The 21,051-nt window shown below is 54.1% G+C and overlaps 1 protein-coding gene across 2 annotated transcripts in view; it reads right to left on the bottom strand.

The window, feature by feature from the left end:
• Window positions 1–1,637: 1,637 nt before the first annotated feature.
• RGS10 (regulator of G protein signaling 10) overlaps window positions 1,638–21,051 on the bottom strand; it is a 33,404-nt gene continuing 13,990 nt past the window's right edge. For both annotated transcript variants that reach the window (XM_037059651.1, XM_037059652.1), the window contains exons 4-5: window positions 12,294–12,437; window positions 1,638–1,986 (exon numbers count right to left, since the gene is read on the bottom strand). In XM_037059651.1, coding sequence (XP_036915546.1) covers window positions 1,840–1,986; window positions 12,294–12,437 — 291 coding nt within the window. In that variant the 3' untranslated portion in view covers window positions 1,638–1,839. The remainder of the gene's footprint in view (window positions 1,987–12,293; window positions 12,438–21,051) is intronic.

The following is a 21,051-nucleotide window of genomic DNA, read 5'->3' as shown; positions in this document are numbered from 1 at the left end:
TGGCTTTTGGTAGACGATCTTCGGGCTAACTCTGGCTGCTTCCTTCACCCGAGTGCTGATAAAGAGACCGCCACCTCAAAGGTCTCTTTGAGGTTAAAGGGTGAAAGCCAGAAAAAGGGCCCCAGCCCACCTGTTGGCACAGGTTCTCAGAAGGCAGCACCAGGCAGGCCGCTCTGCTCTGTGGGTCCCAAAATGCCCCCCGGGTCTGCCCCAGCCCAGTGGGGCGGTCTGCCTTCCATCCCTGCACATTTCTGGCTGGCAAACTCAAAGTCGTGCTAGACAGCCCCTGCTCATTGATCTGCACCCATCTACTCTGCTTGAAGGACCAAATTTCTCAAATGAAGGGCATCATTCTCAGCATCACTGTCTTGTCCCAGGGAAAGAGAAGCCTAAGACATCCTGGGAAAGGAGGAAAACCCCCCCTTTTGAGGGATCTTGCATCTGCAGTTTCTGATGGACGCTCAGTTGGGTGACCCAGTCCTCAGCAGTGAATGTCTCCCCAAGGCCATCCCTTCCCCAGTGTGGAGAACCTAAGGGACTCCCCGAGGGGTCACTCTAGGGGAGGGTCATCAGTGGGGTGACCATGCAGACTGGTTCCCCCAGAACAGATCCAGCGTATGCCACTGTCCCAGTATAATTATTAAACTCACCCCACTTGTTTCTCAAAAGGGTCCTGGCTTGACTGGTAAATCATACAGTCACCCTCAACATCAAGCAATTTATAAATAAATGGAAAAGTTGCAGGACTCACAAGTAACAGAGTCTGGTTGCTTTGTTTGCACACAGGAGTTTGGGGTTTGGCGAATATGCTGGGGGTCTGGCTGAAGCGGCCGGCAGGAAGAATTGGCAGAAGGGAACTAACTGTGCCTGACCTCGGGTTCTGGGGGGCTCGGCCAGGCAGAAGGGGGATGGGGTGCCCCCGGCTGGCTGGGTCAGTCTGAGCCAAGGTGAACTTCACTCAGAGCCTTTCTACCCAAGAAGAGACTTTAAAAGACGGTATTTCTTTCTCCTTGTTGGAGTCTCAGGCCCAGAGTCCAGCAAAGGGTGGGGCAGAGAAGAAAGGATGAGATGTGTCTCCAGGTGCACTATGGGAGACAGGGACTGACTGCCCATGCATACGGTGCCGCAGGCTGTGCGCCACAACCCCATTCAACACCACCGTGCCATGGAGGCCCTGAGCAACAAACTCCCCGTCCGTCTTCCTTTCTTCCTGGCTGAGATCTTATTTCTGTCAGGGCGAACTACTTGTCTGTATTGCATGAAGTGTCAGCAAAACCTGGACAAACCCACACACAAGAAACAAGAACCCTACGATGCTCACACTCAGCCCCTCAAAGTAGAGGTTGTCAGGGGTACGTGTTGTCTTCCCAGCACTGAACTCGCCCGTGAGAAGTGGCCGGAGTTGGTGAGACCCACTCCGTGGTGAGCTGACTCGCCAAGTGAATCTGGGGACACGCAGGACGCCCCTGCCAGAGGCACAGCACAGACTCGAAAGGGAAGAGGTGGCTGTAAGTTTCAAAGTTCCACCTGGTGGCCTCAGGAAGTTTGATCAAGCTATAAAATGCTCAGTGTCCAGTGTGTAAGGACGCGTTCCGCCTTGTACATGTGTGTGTCTGTGAACTTAAACTTCAAAGCTATTTGGGGTTTTTTTTTTATGTAAGATAAGCCATCATGCAAAATGGACTGGTCAAGCAGTTAACGAAACACACATAATCCCATCGGTGGGCTTTGCACATTTCGGTCCTTGCGGATAACAAAGCAATTAGAAAACCCGCACGATCCTGAGAGTGAGTTCCTTTGCGTCCTGAAGGCTACCAGTCCCGACAGCGGTTTGGGGGCTCAGGTGTTATAAATTCTGGAAGCTCTTTTAGCTGCAGTTTGGGCGTCGGGGGGGTCTTCTTCCTCTTCCTCGGTGCGCTTGTGCTGTAAAAACAGGTCGGACTTCAGGAAGCGGCTGTAGCTGTCGTACTTCATGAGGTTGAAGATCTGAGGGGAAGAGGAGAGAGAAGGCTGAAGGGTGAGGCTAGCCAGGCCATGAATCACTCCACCAAATATTTACTCAATACCTCTCACGTGCCAAAGAATGCAAATACAAGCAAGACACTCGGAGACGGCTAAAGTCAGTCATGTGCTAGACCAGGCGGATTTCCTGGCTGTTTCTGGTCGTCACGAAATAATCTGAGTGGAAAAGAACAGCCTGGGGAGTCGCATGAACAAATCTCTCTTTATTTTCCACGGGAAGGATGGATTCACCCAGCACGGATTCACAGCCTTGTATCAAGAGGTCCTTGGCGCATCTCCACTGTCTTTGGAGAGATGACCCGGGGCTGGGTTTCTCCAGAAACCTGAGAGCTGGACAGAAACTGTGTCCCGTAGAGACGGTGGTGGTGGGCAGGCCACTGTCATTTGGGAGGATGCCAGCGTTGTAAGACCCCCAGAAGGCTGGCATCTGAGGGCACAAACAAACCTATTATCATGCTGAGAAACAAAATGGGATTTATTCGATGCAGGGCAAGGGAGTAAAGCCCATCTAAGCAAGGAGAGGCTTTGGGAATAGGCCCGGATGAAAGGAACAGCACTGGGCTGCAGGATGCACTCACCTGCACACCCACAGGGCCCAGGAGCCAGTGTCCAGGAAGGAAGTGATTCCTTCCGTAAAGGACTTGGGCCTGGGCCCCGTCAGGGGTCGTCTTGCCCCTGACAGGTTGGGGGAGCGAGGTTGGAGAGAGAGCTGGAACCTTCAGCCTTTACGGCTCCATTTTCCCAAGGCCGCTTCAACCACAGGAGATCCGCCTCAATCATTTCAACATCAGCAAAGTCAACAATCCAGGGGAAGATTTAGGACTTCAGGTTTCCTTTCAACTCATAAACTACTACCTGCTCTTCCCTGAATCTTTCCAGCCAGTCCATCCAAGACCTCCAACTGGGCAGAAAGACCACACCCCCCTAAGCTTCCCTCACCCCGCCCCACCCTCTGCAGTTACCTATTTTGTAGCAATATTGTAATCCTAGACGGAACTGCAGAGGTTTAGAGAAATTATTCATTTAAAAAAACCAACTTCCAGAAAATACAAAAATCATAGCCAGGGTATGAGGAATGACATTATCACCTCATGACCTCCCACAGACACGCCAGGCAAATGTCACCCTCAACACCTGCAAGGTTCAGCCCCTCGGGGCACAGGAGGCCCCCAAGGACACTGTGAGACACCCACCTAGTTCGGAGTCTGAACCTCTGAACCGGATGCTCAGAGAGCGACTGAGGAGCCGGCTCCCTGATGCCCCTCCCGGTGCCAGCCCTGTGCCCCCTCCCACCCCAGGGACCCACCACTGTCAGCAGGATGCGGTTCGACCCAGGCGTCTATCTGAAGTCTGCGCGTGGGAGTGGAACATCCTGTTTGCCTATAGTGGCTCTGAGGCTCACACTTCAAAGAGGAGACAAAAAAAAGGCAGGGGCTGGAGGCCCCCAGGGCTGGAGGAGGGAGGCTGGGGAGGGAGAGATGGAGGCGGCTTCAGCAGAGTAGCGGGCTCAGGAGCTGCTCTGGGGCTGCCGGGGCTCTTCCAGCCTCCAGTAGATCCCAAGGGACCGCAGGCTCTCTCCTGGTGCCAGCAAGCCGGAGGAGAGGGTGCCGGGAACGATTTAACAAGAGCGTGAGGGCCACACCCTGCCCTGGACGGGTGTGAAATGCCCTTGGAGCCCTTCAGCCTGGCGCTTTCAGTCCTCAGGACGCCTCGCCCACCTCCCAGCGCCAGTCATGGCACTGCAGAGTCACTGGGGGCGCATCTACAGCTGCGACGCCCCGCCCCCCCGATTTCATAAAGAAAAGAGATATCATTCCCAATGGCCTCAGTTGTCCGGGCCCATGAGCTGCCCCGTATCTCTGCAAAGGGCTTTCAGGGCCCTGGTCCAGGAGCAAAGGGCAACAGGGTGCTCCCAGCTCATGGCCCCTCTCGGGTGGTGCTTAGCAAAGGTGGCAGCAGGGGTGTCCAACCTGCGGCCCAGGATAGCTATGGATGCGACGCAACACAAAATCGTAAATTTACTGAAAACATCGCGAGATCTTTTAGGTGTGATGACATGTCTCAGTGTATTTAATATGTGGCCCAAGACAACTCTTCTTCTCCCAGTGTGGCCCAGAGGTGCCAAAAGGGTGGGACATCCCTGTTCGAGGACAGAAAACGCTCCCAAAAAAATCTCTCTAAGGATGTGGCTGAAGACAGTGCACCCAGCTGAGGACCCCAGCCTTCTGGATCACAGGGCCAGGGGCCACCTCTGCGATAAATGTCCACCGCACGAATGACTAAAAACCATGCAACATGCAGCAGCAGAGTGCTGGTGGGATGACCCGGGGCGGCACCAGAGTGCCAGCAGTGCCTCCTAACCGTGCACCAGGGGGCACTGAGTCCCCCCCAAACCCCATGAGAGCCCTGGTCACACAGAGGAAGAAACAAGGCCTTAGGGGCTTGATGCTCTGCCCCATGGGCTGGCGTAAGGCTCGGCTCTGGCGCCCTAACGAGTACCACAGACTGCCTGGCTTGAACGGCAGAAACCTGTTTCCTCACCGTTCTGGAAGCCAGAAGTCCAAGACCAAGGTGTCGGCAGGGTGGATTTCTTCTGTGCCCTCCCTCCTTAGTTTGCAGACGGCCCTTCCCCCCACCGGTGTCTTCCCATAGTCCCCTCTCTGTGTGTGTCTGTGTCCTAATCTCCTCTTCTTGGAAGGACACCGGTCGTACTGATTAGGGCCCACCCCCAATGACCTCATGTAACCTTAAATACCTCTTTGGAGACTTTCCAAACACAGTTGAGTTCTGAGGCACCTGGGCTTAGGGCTCCAACACATGACTGGGGGTGGGGGCACACTTTGGCCGTAACAGTGAGCAAGAGAGACCAGTGGGAGACAAGCACGGGCAGTCACGCTCTGGAGGCTACACTCCCAACCACCAGGCTGCACTGCCACTCACGTGGCAAACCAACCAGCAGTCTATAAAAATGAAGCCTGTAAAAGAGTTTAGCACGGAAAAATGCGCATGAAGGTTAAGTGACTAAGCAGTAACATTTTCAAAGGCACTAAAAATAAAAACAATTTGATCCCAAATATGCTCTTCAAGAGTTCTGGGAGCACTTTGTAAAGCATATGATTGGCTAACCCCTGTGCTGTACACCTGAAACTAATACAAAGCAATACTGAATGTAAACCATGATTGGAAAATACAAATTTAAAAAAGGAGTGTGTTTGTATAAATGGGGAATAACTGTCTCCAAAGGTCTCAGCGGAGTGGGTTGAACAGTGCCCCCCATTTCATTTCCATCAGGAACCTCAGAATGCGACCTTACTTGGACACAGTTTGGTGGGGGAACGTCGAAATGACATCATCGTGGAGTTAGGGTGGTGCCCTGATAGGAGGAGGGGACGCAGAAGCTCACAGAGGGAAGAAGGCCTTCTGATGACAGAGGCAGAGGACCGCGGGTGACGCAGCTCCAGGCCAAGGAACACCAAGGGCCGCCAGTGACCCCAAGAAACCAGGAAGAGGCGAGAAAGGGTGCTTCCCTGGAGCCTTTGGAAGGAGCACAGTCCCCCCACACCTTCACTTCGGACTTCTGGCCTCCTGAACTTCGAGGGGATGAAGCTCTGTCATGTTAAGCAACTCAGTTGGTGACAAATTGGTATGACAACTTGGAAACTAAATCAAACTACTGATTTCACCCACTCTTAAGTGACCACAGAAAATGAGATACCCTCAGGGTTCCAGAAGGTTCTACAAAACCAGGACTCTTTGATGGGGAGAGCTGGCCCCCCGGGGGCTCGACTGTGACCGCCACCTGACAACATGCCGCAGGCATCTGCCTGCCGGAAAGAGAAAACGGGGAGCCGAGTCTAGGGTGGGGGTGGCGCTCCTGGCGGGCAGCGACATCTGAGTGGGCCTGCAAAGCACTCACTCCTTTCCAGAGGCAGGCAGCCGCCGAGGCAGAAAACTCAAGTTGGCAGCTAAATTGCATTCTGTACCTTATTTATTTATTTATTTTTGTCAAGACAGCTGTGGCTCAGCAGGTTCCGGTTTTGGCAGCCCCACACCTGTGAGCTGCATGCCCAGGCTGTAAACTGTCTAGCGTCGTGGCCTCGGGCTCCAATCCTGCAGGCGGCTGGAGGTGGGAGCCCTTGGGAAGTGAAGGGAGCCTTCCCGCCCGGGTATAGCTGTGCCCAAGGACCCGCAGCAAGGGGTCATTCCACAGGCCAGGCGCCCTCCCCTTCTCGGGGGCCCCAGACGGGGCTGGGCCAGACTGGGATGTGCCTCTCCGTGGGCGCTCCAACCTGAGAATGCTCCGAATCTGCGGCTCCAGACGAGGGCTCCCTCCCAAACGGACCTCATCAACGGAGAGAACGAGAAGCCTTGCAGGGAACATTTCAACACTGTCTCGATTAAGCACATTTCAAGCCTAATCAATCTTCCAACACTTCTCAGAAGACAAGAACATCGAAAGACCTAAACTAAACACACATCCTTTCTTCTCTTCAAAACGCTCCACCATGTTATTTCAACTGGGTACCAGGAGGGAAAAAATAAATCCTTTCGTGCAAGTTTTATTACGGGGATGTCACATTCGCTGCAAGAACTGGGTTTCGTTTTCAGGTAAAAATTGCTGAAAGAAGGCGGCAAGAGCTCCGGCCTCTAGATTCTCTCTTCCAATGCCTAGACTACAGACATGCTTTCATACGCAGACAGACAGACAGAAAGTAAAAAGAAAGCAGGCCCCTTGCGCTCCAGCCCTCCAGCCGTGGAATGACGGCAGAGCCGGCTGGGCAGCAAAGAGGCCGCTGGGTCAGGACACTGATGGGATGTCCTCACCTTGAAGACCACCTCCCCCTCTTCCAAAGCGGGGATGAGGAGGCCTGAGGGCAGCTGGCAGTGAAAACAGCTCTCAGGTCTGCCCTTGTCCCAAAGCACCAGAGTGGCCACTGGAAGCTTTGGTCACCCTGGACAGTGCTCCTGCCTCCTAGACAGGCTCGCCAGAGGTGGCAGACCCGGTGGGTGGGATCAGGACTCCAGAAAGAAGCTGGACATGGATGGGGACAGAGACCCCTGCTGAGGCAAAACCCCCTCACAGCCCATGGGTCTGGCGCTCTCGCACCAGGTGGTGGCACTTTGTCCACTTTTTTCTCCAGAAAAAAGTTTTTGTTTTTGTTCATAATACTCACATCCAAAGCCCACGTGCATTCTTTCTGCACAGGGAAGAGGTATTTGATGTCTGTCTTTTGTCATCAGAGGGAGAGTCGAACGCCCTTCTGATGCCCATCCCCTCTCTTCTTCCCCTAATGGTCTCTTCTGACCATTCCACAGTCACAAAAACATCTCCGAGTATTTCGAACACCATCCTTCCCACCCCGCCCCTCATCAGGCGAACAGCTGGGGCAGACGAAGGCAGCCAACTCTCCCTCCACTTAAACAAAAACCCACGACCTGCCCTTTCTGGCTCTGCACGTTGGAAAATACCGGTTCCTAGCCCAGACTGGATTTTTGGGAGCGAATGTCAGCTGGCACCCATAAGATGGAGGATTCCAGAATCCACAGCCCTAGCCACCACAGCAGACTTGGAGAAACAGAGGGTTGGAGAGGACCCCAAAACGATCCCCAGAGCCACGGCAGCCCCTCCCCCAGCTCTGGGTCCTCGCCAGCTGGTCTGGCCCTACCTCCTGAGATCTAAAAAGGAAGTGATTGTCACTTCGTGGGTTCCGGGGAAACTCAGAGACACAGTGAAGGTGTGTCTGAAAAGGGGCCCAATGCACGCTCCTTCCCCTGTCAAGGATGTGGCTGGGGCTGCTGACATCTCTCTGAAGTCTTTCTACCTTTTTAGAAAAGATTTATTTGTTTTAGAGAGAGGAGAAGGGAGGGAGAGAGGGCGAGAAACATCAATGTGAGAGAGAGAAACATCGATCAGTTGCCTCTCGTGCACACCCCAACCAGGAACCGAACACACAACCCAGGCCTGTCCCCTGACCAGGAATCGAACCGGAGACTTCTTGCTTTGTGGGCTCAGGCCCAACTGACAGAGCCATACCCATCAGGGCTGATTTTTTTTTTCTTTAAGAATCAGAGGTTGCCCTGGCTGGTGTAGCTCAGTGGATTGAGCTCGGGCCTGCAAACCACACAATCGCAGTTCAATTCCCAGTCAGGGCACATGCCTGGGTTGCAGGCCAGTTCCCAGGAGGGGACTCACAAGAGGCAACCATACATTGATAGTTCTCTCTTTCTGTCCTTCCCTTCCCCTCTAAAGATAAATAAATAAAATCTTTTAAAAATGCATTAAAAAAAGAATCAGAGGTTGAGGGCTTCCTTTTCGGGGGAGAAGGTCACCTCCACTCGGCCTCCCCCAGAGCAGACTCCACACCCGCCCCAAAGCCTGGGCGAGGGCATCCTGATGCACTCATATTCACTTTAGGGTAGGCATTGGGGGCCCTACGACTGAAGGGGGAAGAATGAGCCCCCTGCTCCCCCCAAACCTGGGGCCTTCTCTTTCCTGGCCGGAGAAAGCAACGATCCTCGAGTTGCCATGTGAACTGCCCTTAACCCTCCGCCCCCTCCCATCTCCTTACTGTTCCATTCAAACCAGAGGCATCGGAGCAGGAGACGTGCGTGCGTGCGTGCGCTGGGGCCGAGGGGCTTGTGGCAGCTGAATTTTGTTTTAAATCTTTCATGTGGCACAACCCGGGTCACTGAGCAGCCTTCCAACTGTTCCATTTTTAAACATTTGCCAAGTCGAATTGTATCACAGAACCATCTCTCCACTCACACAAGTTTCCCAAATAACAGAATTATTAACCTCTCTGAAGATACCATTTTGACAAACAAAAACTCACAGCGACAGGCTGTGTATGGTGGTTACCAGAGGGAGAGGGTGGGGGTAGCAAAGGGTGGGAGGGTCTCGTACACGGTGACAGAAGGAGACTTGACTTGGGGGGTGGACACACAGTGACACGTGTACATGATGTAGAACCAGACCCCTGAAACCTACATAATTTTCTTAACCAATGCCACCCCAATAAACTCCATTAAGAATAAAATAATTTTAAAAATATACCATTTCGGTGAAGTGCTTATTAAAATGTCTAACATGTTCCTCACCAGACACGCTGACCACGATTTAAGTTCTGCCTGATGCTTAGGGTCATGGATCCTGTCGCCCGCCCACAGCACAGGGATGCCCCCCATGTGGCCTGCGGGCTGGGGGCCCCAGGCTCGGTGGCTCCGAATTACTGCGCTGTGGTTTGGGTCTGGTGTCATTTCTGTCTCCCCCACCAGCTGTCAGTTACCGCTTCTTGCCACCCATCCCGCCACAGCTCTGCCAGCATTTCCAGCCTACTGCGAACTGAAACCCCAGAGCCCGCCCACCCCGTGTGTGAACCAAGAATAAACAGGACCTAAAGGAAGGCTGGAGAAGCTGTTTTCATGAGATGCGTGGATGTCAGCTCATGTCCCCTGACGCTCGGGGAGGGTGGGGCCATCCTTCTGGGTCCCAACTGCCCCAAAGTCTGCGCTGCCCCATCAGTAGCCTGCAGGGAAGAGGACACTGCCCCGCTGGGACAGGGGGCTGAGGCCACTGGAAGTCTTCCTAGTGGAGGGCTCCCGAAAACCCTAAGCTGCCTGCTCAGACAGCTGCAAGACAGAGCCAGTGAGGCTTGACCAAGCCAAAGAAGCTGAGAAGGAAGTTTGGGTTTTTGTTGGGTGTTTTTTTGGAAAGTTATGTGAAATCTTGTGGTTCCCAGCAGGCTCCCCTCAGCTTCCAACTCCCTCACTCAGGAGCCCTGGGCTCTCCGGAGGCCTTTGGGGAGCAGAGAACCACAGCCCGTGCTGAGCACCCATGTGGACCGTTACCAGCAGGCCCTCAGGAGGCAGAGTTCTCTGAAGTGAAACAGAACCCAGAGGCCCCTCCCGGGGACTTGCTGGGCGGTCAGCTCAGGTCCTGAATACCTTGTTCCCCCCAACTGTGCCTCAGAAAGATAGTCAGCGCCTCTTCATCCCTCAAATAAATGACTTTGAACAACAGGGTATAAAGGCACTTTTTTTGTTTTTGGAAGCCCTGGCCGATTTCTTGGCAGGCAGCCAACAAAAGGCAGCATTTATTAACAACCGATAGTGAGTTGGAAGCGCTTTCTTTACGTTGAATAGTTTGAACTGCTCTGTGCCGCATTTGGGACGTGTGCTTCTAGGAAAAAGGAGGGAAATCTAGAGTTCAAAGGTTATTTAGTGGTCATGTCAAGGTACAGGATTATAATATTTTTTGCTTCATATTTTGGTTTCCTGTTTCTTTTGTCGAGCACATACGACTTTTATAGTGAGGTAGATAAAAGTTACTTTTTAAATATTTTTCTTTTGTCACTTAAAAGAAGTCTTCCTCTGCCTCCTGCGTCCCTCCTCTCTGTGCCAACAAGGCACCCAACACATGACTCCAGAGGGGTGCAGCTCAGTCCCCTCCCCGCAGGACGGCAGGGTTCCTGGGAGCCTGAGCCCCCCGCCCCGCCGCCCCACAGAGAGTGGTACCGGTCTGTCCAACTCCTCATTAGGACCCTGGCATCTGCAGCCTGGGAAGTGGGAACGCCTGGACTCACAAGGCCTCTCCAGCCCCTCTGCTCCAGCTGGGCTCATGGGGCTCTGAGGGGCAGTGACAAGCCGCCCGTGGACGTGGCAGAGTGCCACCTTTGAAAGCAGGTGGACGAGGGTGAATCAGCTTCCAGCCCTTCCTATTACCTGGGCGACTTTATGCTATCAAACCACTTCATGCCCCTGAACCTTGCTTTGCTCGCCATCAGAATGAGAATAATGCTCACTGGTGGTGCAATGAGATCTGTGCCAAGTGGGCCTCGGGCACGGAAGGGCACTCTGGATAGTAGGTATGTTATTAGTGGCTAGAGCCACTAATAACATACCTAGAGCACAGGGGCTTCAGGACAGTTTCTCAGCCTCCTGCACTTCCCACCACAGCCAGAAACCTGTGGAAGACAGAGGTCCAGGAGGGGCAGACGTCCTCACGTGGCTACGGCCACCAAAACTGCCTCTGGACCATATATTCTACCTCCCGTACCAGTCCGGGTCCATAACGTCCCTCCTATGGACTCAGAATCACTGCCTGCAAGTCTCCCAGGCTGAGTTCCTTCAACACCCAAATTTGACTCAGAATTCAGGAGAATTCGCACTGGCCACTGTGCCGATAGGAAGACACTTTCAAACTACTTCCCATCTTTGTATTTTCTACCTGTATATTTGACTCCCGCCAGATGCTGAGCAAAGGCAAGGATGCGGGGGTGCTGGGGCATATGCTGGGCTCTGCGAACGCTCCAGGCCATCGAAGGGAGGCCTGCCTCTGCCGTGGACCCGTGGCTCTCACGGTGTGCACTCCCGAAACAGCCGAGTCCGCGTCTCTTGGAACCTCGTTGGGAACGCAAAGTCTCAGCCTGCCCAGGCCCATCGAACCTGACTGTTAACTCGGGTGGCGGGGCTGCGAGTCTGCTTTAACAAGCCCTCCGGGCGGTGCCGGGCTTGCTCAACAGGGAGGACTGCGGAATTAAGCTGAAGGCTAGTCTCCACTGGTGCACGGAGACAGGCCTTCACCTTGGCCGTTGGACCAGGGTCGGCAGCTGTTTGAAATCTGTGTCCCACTGTCTGCAGGGCAGTGTGTAGCACAGACCACACTAGGGATGGTCCCATCTACAAACTCATGTCTCCGAGAATATCTCTGGAGCACAGTCATCCCTTTGCCTGTTACCATGGGCATTTCTTATTTAAAAAAAAAAAAGTTGCCAGAAAAGGAGTTTACCCCTCAGAGGTCTGTTTTCAACCTGACTCCCCTGCTTTCGAAATGTGTGCTGCCAGAGGTCAATATTCCATGGTGTCCTGGGGCCTCCTTATGAACTAGTGTGCAGTGTTGGGCCCCAGACTCAGACTGTGATGTTTGGATATTTGCACAGAAACAGCCAAAGGTTTCTTTGCGTCCTTGTGCTTGCTTTCTAGAATTTTCTGTCTGGTCCCACAGACCGCAGTTTCCACATGTTGATTCCTCAGTGTGGGCTCCCCAAACAGCCCCGGTCTCCCTCCTGACCTGCACTGAGAAGACAGGTAACCCCGCTGCTTCGAACTGCGTGAAGACCATGAGTAAACAGGCGTGAGGGAGCTCGCTGTGGGTTACCTTCTGAGTCTGCCTTCCCTCGCCCCCCTCTCTCAGCATGGCTTCCTCCTCGGTGTGCCGGGCTGGGGACGCACGTTGCCTTCAAGTCATTGTGCAGGCAAGGAAGTCAGGTTACCTGGTCCTGGAGTTTCTGGAACATCAAGGGGTGTGGCTCTTCCAGGATCTTCTCATTGAGCCGGGACTGCCCCTCGACGTTGACCTGGGACGAGGCCTTGCTGGACAGAAAGGTCATGTAAATCTCCTTGGCCTTCTCCTGCATCTGGGGGAGACACACGGAGCCTGTTATTTGAGAGCTTGGCCCTTCCCGGCCTGAGCCCAGCTCTCTGCTCTGGCCTGGGGTGGGGGGTGGGGGGTAGCTGGCTGCCTCTCCAACCCCCTGTCACAAAACCGTTACACTGTCCATTTGGAAAGAATGACAGAAAGACTCCTGGCACACAGTGGGTGACATTTGTACCATTCAGGGCTACACTGTGACTCCTCCAAATTAGGGACTCATGGAACACCATTCGGCCATAACGAGGCATGCAGTCCTGAGATGTGTAGAACATGGGTGATCCTGGAAACCGTTCTGCTGAGGAACCAGACCCTGGAGGCCACACGTGGCACAGCTCCATTCAGCTGAGACATGCCGACCCAGAGCATCCACAGAGACGGAAAATGCCGGGTGGCCCAGGGCTGGGGGGCGGGGGAAGGGCAGTAGCCGCTTCATGGGTGAGGGGTTTCCGTTCGGGGCGACCATGAGAAATCCTGGCACTAGGCAGTGGTGGTGGCCGGGTAACATGGTGAGTGCACGAAAAGCCCTGAACCACACGCTTTAACCTGGTTAAAATGATAAAAATGGCGGCCCTAAAAATAGCTAACGTGGCAACATTTGATATGTGTATTTTCCCACAATAAAAAACAAATCAAGGGAAATGACACACACATTTCCAGCCCATTACCAGGCACCTGCTATACGCCAGGACACACGAGGCGCCCAACCTCCAGGCCCCCCGTTTCCTTAACCCTGGGGGCACCCAGCCAAGTGCCGCTGTCCTGTGGGCACCGCTTCCCTGCAGGGAGACTCAGGACTGTGTGGCCCCAAAGCCTGGCATTTCTGCCCAGGTCCCTGCCTACGAGATACACTGCCCACTTCAGGTTGTGCAGTCTGCCAGCCTCCCAGGGTAGGGTTTTGGGGTGTTTTTTTGGTTTTTGTTGTTGTTTTTTTTTTTGTGATGGGATGTGAGCATGAGCAAAGGAGAGGGCACTCACTGGCGGCCCTGAGTCCCAAGGGCAGGCCTGGGGAGCCCCAGCCCTTGAGAGGCTTGTAAACAGAGTAGAAAAGGTGCGTACTTCCAGCACTCTGAGAAGACACCTTGGCTCGGGCAGAACTCACTCTCGCTCTCGGTAAGTGCTTTGTCTTAAAACCAGCTGCCTCCTGCCTGGCCCTCCCTGGCGTTGTCCCCAGAGGCTTGTATTTTCACTCAGAGAAAGGAAAGTGCCTGCACTCACACCTCCCGGCAGCAAACCTAGGGCTGTATCTTTAAACATTAAAGCCTGAAGCATTACCTCACCCTACAAGGCCAGCCAGGCCATAAATTCCTCTGAAATACAGCCCTGGAACTGTGATTTGTGGGCGGGGTGAGGGGCATTGAGAGGCCTGGAAAACTGCCTGTTCTCTCCCAAGAGCCCACCTCCCCTCCCCTCCACCTGCGACCCCTGCCCCCTCCCCAAGCTGCAGAGCTTGGCTTAGCCAGGCTACAAAATCCTTTGGCCTTATGGAAAAATGGAGGTCTTCATCACCTGGTGCTCGAAAGTAGAAGAAAGGCAGTCCTTTAACTCACTTAGGTCCCAAGGACCCCCTGAGAAAAGGCCCCAGGAGGCCAAGGCCTGACCACCTCCTGTCCTCCAGAAAGACGGCCCCGGGGGAGGCCAACACCCGGCCCAGGTGCCGGCTGCTCATCCACTCTAGTAGTGAGCAGTTCACCAACACCAGGCTCCAGAACACAAGGAGCATCTTCAGACCAATGCAGCTCTTCCAAGGGACCGATCTGGGGACTGTCCTCCAGACCCAGGTGGGACAGTACTTTGTGGCCACTTGCCTCTCGAAGACCCACCCCCTCCACGAAGCCAAAAGCCTCCCTCCCACCACCTCCGTTCTGCCGGGAGGGACCATTTTTAGAAAACTCCTGCCTGCTCTCAGAGTTCATAAAAATATCAGCCAGTCAGATGAACAAACTCCATTCGAAGCTCTGGGGGAAGGAATCACGTCAGGCCTCGCCTCCCCTCCCCTGGAACAATCTCTCTCTCTCTCTTTCACACACACACACACACACACACACACACACACACACACACAGTTTCCAGGTGAACCCAGGCTGTCTTGGGTAGCTCTGAAAAGAAGTGTAATGAATCAGTAGCTAGAGGTGTAAGAGCAGGAGGGAGGAGGGGCCCAGAGGAGAGGATGCAGGTTCTGGGGGTCTGTGGGTATGTACATCTCCAGGTCTCTCAGCCCCCACCCCCGGGGCTGTGGGTCTCCGTCTGGGAACAGTGTCTCCCCAAGGCACCCCCAGGTCCGAATGAACAGGCTGCAACAGCAGAGCTTATCTGGGCCGGGATAGGAAGTGTGACTGGAAAGGGAAACCCTGAGACTGCCGACCACAAGCTGGTCACGGGGAGGCCTGGTATCCATGGCGAGAATACTTAACAGAAAAGAAGAACCTGGTGTCTCGAGCTATTTTGGTGGATTTTCCAGATCTCTGTTAACCCTGCTCTGGCTCCTGCCAGGACAGGAGCAGGTCCACGACTTCCTCTGTGACCCGGAGGACGGCCCCCTATGGGGGCAGATGTGCTCAGCATCCCGCCCTGCCAGCCCCAGAAGGTGCAGGAAAAGGACCCCGCCTGGGCCCAAGGGAGGACCCCTGACATCAGCTCAAGGACGGCCTGGGATGACACCCAGAGGAGCTCTTCCCAGACACCCAAGTCTGGGCCTCTCTCCCAGCCTGGCACCAGCCGTGCCAGCACCCAGGCCCCGCTCCCAGCAGGCACGGGTGCAGGGGTGGCAGGTCCCCTCTCCTGGCAGCCCCAGAACCAGGCACCGGCTCCAAGGAGCAGCCAGGGCCCGTGCCCCCGAAGCTCAGAAGGGCGCTGCTGCATGTTCTGTCTCCTCGCCCTCGCCCAGCAAGCGAGCTTCGACTTTTCCCACTGGGAAAATAACCCAGCACCCCCTTTACTCACATCCTCCTACAGCTGATGACCTCCCCACCCCAACTTCTTACTGAAGCACCACAAAATGTGAGTGTGCACCGAGCCCCCGTTTTCTCCCTACCCCCACCTGCTCCTCGCCCGCTCCGTGTGGGTTCTGCCCGCTGGCCGACTCGGCCCTTTTTCTGCCCCCCGGGCCCTGGCCCTGCTCAGCACTCTCAGGGTTCTCCAGCACCTCCCCACCTCCCTGGTCAGCTCCCAGCTCTCCGTCCCCCCCATAACTTCTGGGGTTTCCCAGAGTTTTGCCCCAGGCCAACTGCTTTCCTAATCATTCGCTCTCCTGAGATTTCAGTCCAACCCTCCCCCGCAAGCTGCTGACCACGCAGGCAGCTGATTTCTAGACCTCCCCCTCCCCACCCCCCCGGCCCTCGCAGACACCAAGGAAAGAAGTGGTCCCCTCCTGGCCAGTGGGTCCTGCTGTCTCTATTCCAGGAAGCTGGGGACTGAGATCCCCTGACACCTCCCTCACGCCACCACCCGGCCTGTCACCAGCTGCTCCTCTCCAGCCTGTCACTCTGCCAGAGGTGGACAACAGGGGAGGATGCATACGACACGGGAGCAAGCCACTGCCTTTATTAGTGTCAGCCTCAGACAGAGAATGAGGCGAAGAAGATGTCAAGGAAAGGATTTGAGAATATGGCCGAGAACTGGCTCAGGAAACGCAAAGCAGGCGGAGGGAAAGTGAATGACGCCTCGGAGGGCCCGGGCAACCTGGGCACCTGCGAGGTGGGGGCGGGGGGCAACGAGAAATGTTCAAAAATGGCAGGAACATGGGCATCGGGCAATCCCACTGGAAGCGGGGTGCCACAGAAAAAAGCCATTAGACCCCCAGGTCTCAGACCCCCCAACCCTGAACATTCAGGCGATCACCTCCCCTCCCCCCTCTCTTCTCTCCTTCCTCCTGGCCCCTGAGTTTTCTTCTCTAATGAAATTGACTCAGGGGGGCTGCAGAACAGAAGCAGGAAGGCGGGCAAGGACGAGACGCCAAACTGAACACAGGGTGGAGTGAAATTCTGCGTACAAATTCCCCAGCACATTTTTCCCAGTCTAGTTGGTCAGAGATGTGTCTAGTCTATAAACATAATTCGGCTTGCGGCCACCAGCAAGAGACTAGAGGGTCTAGAGAAAACAAACAATAACCAAAAAAAAAAAGCCCAAAACTTTCAACGGAGAAGGATTTCAAGATAAAGCTGAAATCTCCAAAGAAAAGTAGGAACTAAAAGTCAAAGAGATGAAAAAATAATGATGAAAATGAGGACATAAGAATACTTTCCGGAACTATCCCTTTCCAGATCGAATGGCTCCATAAAAGGCCCACACTGTGAACGAGCCCCAACCCTCCAAAGCCGCTAAGCGTGCAGCTTTAGGATACTGATGGTGAAAAGAAGATCCTGTACTCTCCCGGAGAGAAAACAGCAAAGAAAACTAATCAGCTTCCATACACAACACCGATTTGTAACAGAAGGGAAGACAGTAGAAGACATCTTTCCATTCCTGAGTGAGTTTCAACCTAGAATGCATTCAGTTCTATGTATGCTCTGTCAGATTGTCAATGAAGTGGGAGAGTAGGGGGAAAATTACATTTTTCATTCAACAAGATCTTTAAATGTCTATCTGCCATGTCCTCTGTCTCAAGAGGCTATTGCTGGCCGTGCTCCACTGCAATGAGTGACTCCGACAGGAGGACCTGGGTCCAGGGAGCAGGAGGGGGGCGAGGGAACGGCCAGCGGTGGTAAAGGCAGACCTAGGGAGCTGTGGCCAGAGAGCCCAGGAGGACTGTCTCAGGTGAACCGGTCTGCAGAGATGAACTGAGAGGCGTGAACCCGTGCAACGGGGTATCGAGATGCATGTGACGGGGAGCAAAGCAAAACATAGTCCAGGAAGAAAAATGCAACTATAGCATCCTCTTTAGCTCAGCTGAAAAACAATAAATATTTTCATAATGAAAATGCAGTACACAGGGAGGTAAGTGACACCTCGGTTATAGTAAGAGGAAGTTGGCAGATAACATCTAAACACGTCAAGTGAGCAGGGAAGGAACGAGGCACCAGGTGGGCCTGGGACCACACGGAGAACAGCTGAGCTCCGACTGGGCTCGGCCTGGACCTGGCCAGGTCCACGTCGAGAGGCGAAGGTTGGGAAGACACAGCCCGGACCAGACAGAGAGTGAGCTGAGGGGTGAAGGGAACAGCCCTTTCTCCTGTATCCGCTGCTGAATGAACGAACTTCCCCTAAGGAGTACATACGTCACTTTTGGATTTTTAAATACTTTTATTTTTTAGGTAAACAGGATGGTGTTTCAGCCTTTTAGGAAAATCTTTGCTATTACTTTAAATAAGAATAGCAATCACTCTAAAATCCTGGGTCACATTTCAGTGTTAAAACAAGAAAGAGAATAAATACGATAAATTCCCCCCTAACTCGGTTACCTCTAAAAGGCATTATCCCACTTAAATACCGGCACACGTCGCTCTCAGAGCTGTGATTAGTAACCTTGCAGGGCCCCACCGCTTAACCACCCGACTCTCAGTTCGGTTTTCACAAAGCGGTACAGCCTGCCATACCCATTTCTGTCCTTGTCACATTGTCAACTGGCCCAAGGTGCATGTGCCAAGGGAGGAAGGAAGGAAGGAAGGAAGGAAGGAAGGAAGGAAGGAAGGAGGGAGGGAGGGAGGGAGGGAGGGAGGGAGGGAGGGAGGGAAGGAAAGGAATTCAGAGGTAGCCAAAGAATGAACACCTTGGTGGAGTTTTTGCTGAGGTTTTATAAAACATCAACGCTGCTTTGTTTTAGAAGACAGATACCGCACGGCTAATTCATGGGGAAAAGGCACTTCATAGAAAAAGGTTAAACCATAAAGAAAGTGCAACAGAAAGAACTGCTTTGAATGCTGATTGTTGAATATGAATGCCTGGAAGGTGCTACCACCCCAGGAACCCCAAGGAGGGAGGGGGCAAGGCAAGGGCAACCTCCCAAGTTCCTGAAGCCCCCCCCACCCCACAAATGCAGAGTATCAAGACCCTCCCAAACCTGGGGCTGCTTTCCTTCCTGCCTGCCAGGGGCCGAGTCAGCCCAGGGAGGACAGAGCACCAGCAGGATGGACTCATGTTCACCTCTCAAGTCCAAGGCTGCAAAAGCAGCACCAAGTGAGAGACAGGGAGGCTAGGCCCCCACCCACGCATGGGGGATCCTCAGGTGTCAGCTGATCTGAGTGGAAAGGGCTGGAAGTCCCGTGTGCCTGGCACTGTCCCAGGCACTTGGATACACTGGGGGAGAAAAGGACCGCAAACCTCTGGAGACTGCCTATCAGAGGAGAAAGCCAGCAATACAGAAAATAAAGAAGTTATACAAGAGCCCAGCTAAGTTGGTCAGTGAGTGCTAAGGGGAGAACTGGCTGAATAAACCCAGGAAAAGAATGGAAAACAAACCAGCACGGGCCCTATTTAAAATAATGGAAGCAAAACCGGGGTTCGCATGTATCCCCTATCTGCCTTAGGTCTCTGTAGAGATAAACCCACGACACACTCCAGATGCGGCAAGTCTGATTGTGAAATTCCACTGGGCCGACTTCTCCCCGTGCTGCTCTCCTCCTCCGCTTCTCCAAGTGAGTGGTTTTGAACTTGCTCCTGGTTTTACTTCCCCTGCAGCAGACCCACTACGGAACTCGCAGGCCCTGGAGTCAGAGACCGGTCTGCGCACTGGCTCTGTCTGCGTGCAGCTGGCGGCTTGGGCCAGCTGCTGCTGCATCTGTCCCACCACAGCCCCTGGGCGGAACGGCGGAACCACAAGGCTCCGTGTGGTCACCCAGACAGGCCTGGATACTGTGGGCTTATGGCTGCCCCCTCCCATCCAGCACCGTCTGCTCGCTCAGGCACTGGACTGTGGGGAGCACACACTGCATTGAAGCCCTCGTGGGCACATGCCAGGCTCTGTCTGTAGGATGTGGACGGGCCGATGCAACCTACCACATAGCTTTCCAGTGTTCTGCAGGTGCGGCCCCACCTGCCCGCCAGCCGCCAGCACAGCAGAGCAGGGCCCTGCAGACATCTGGTCTTCCTTCAGCTCTCCTCTCCAGAAATTTCCCCCATCTGCTGGCCCCTCTTCCAGCGACACGAGCCCACCCTCAAACTCCACTTCAGGTGTCATCGGCTAAAAAGTCACTTCCCCTCGGGGGCTTTCCAGACTGCCCCCTGCCTGGGTTCCCACAGAACCTGCACTTCCCATTTCTAGACTCGTCACACTCACGAGCAGCTTCCCCTCCGGGTGCCTGTTCCCCAAAGTAGCTCATCTGTCCTGTCCCTGTGTGTCTCCCATGCTTTTTGGAAGGCCTGGCCCTGAGCAGAGACTCCACTGAGATCTGGTGAACTTAGCTGACCTGAAAGACCTGCCAGCACAGTCTGCAGGGAAAATGACTGGGTGACCTTGGACTGCAGGTCGAGGCCCCAGGTTGGCCCTGGAGGGGCCTCAGCTTCCTGGTTTGTCCAGTGAGGAGGGGGCTGGCCACCCTGCAGGCTCCTTTCACCTCCAACACGCAAAGAATAAGGCAGAGGAATGGACATCTGATCTACCACTTGACTCTGAATTAGGGTTTCGGGTGAGGCTGGACGAATCAACTGCACAGTCCAGCATTTATGGGAGGTTGTCCCTGAGCCCTGTCCTGGATGCCAAGGTCTTGGCCTTCCAAAGCCAACCCTCTCTCCTGCTCTCTGAGCGCCCCCCCACCCCAGGAGGCTTGGGCAAAGTCATGGGGGAATCAAAGCTCTGGTGGACAAAAGAAAATGCCTTGGACCGCACTCTGGGCCGACGTAGGAAAGGCAACCTACACGGAACCTATCTCAGAATCCATCCTTGCCCCTGCGGAGAGGAAGACCCCTGCCCCGGCTCCACCTTGGGGAAAGTGTGTCTGGGACCACAAGAGCCTCTGAAGAAACAGATGATGAACATTTTCCAAGCTGTGGTCTGCAGACATGTAGTGACTGCTGGCCATGGGGAGTTGGGCCTTAGGGACAGGTGCTCAGTAACTGGCAGCCCACATCTGCCTGGGGGTGTGTCCTATCTAGCCGGCAAGGCTTAACTTCTTTCTTTAAAAATTGTTTAAATTTTTTTTGTCCTTATAAAATCGGATGGGTTTTCACAAGAATCCAAACGTCCAGCTTCTCTGGATTAGATGTGTCAGGAGGAAAGTCCCCTCAGGGTTCTGGNTGGGGAGTCAGGCCTTAGGGACAGGTGCTCAGTAACTGGCAGCCCACATCTGCCTGGGGGTGTGTCCTATCTAGCCGGCAAGGCTTAACTTCTTTCTTTAAAAATTGTTTAAATTTTTTTTGTCCTTATAAAATCGGATGGGTTTTCACAAGAATCCAAACGTCCAGCTTCTCTGGATTAGATGTGTCAGGAGGAAAGTCCCCTCAGGGTTCTGGGCCCAGGGGTGGGCAGGCGAAGACCAAGGTGGGCAGAACTCAAAGGAGAGAAAGCCCAGATCGCCACAGACCCCAAAGTGTTCACTGCCAAAGTCAGCTCAACAACCAGCTGCAGCCGCTGCAGGCAGGGCAGCTGCCCCCTGACAACCCCAGTCCCCACCACTCCCAACAGCCTCGCCCATGTACCTTACTCACCAGGCCCTTGTTGGCATTTT

This window comes from Sturnira hondurensis, unplaced genomic scaffold (genome assembly GCF_014824575.4).
Source record: "Sturnira hondurensis isolate 20B ecotype Veracruz unplaced genomic scaffold, ASM1482457v3 Scaffold0011253, whole genome shotgun sequence".
NCBI classification, from domain to species: domain Eukaryota; kingdom Metazoa; phylum Chordata; class Mammalia; order Chiroptera; family Phyllostomidae; genus Sturnira; species Sturnira hondurensis.
Note: the sequence above shows the minus strand (reverse complement) of the source record. Positions and strands in the feature narration are given on the sequence as shown.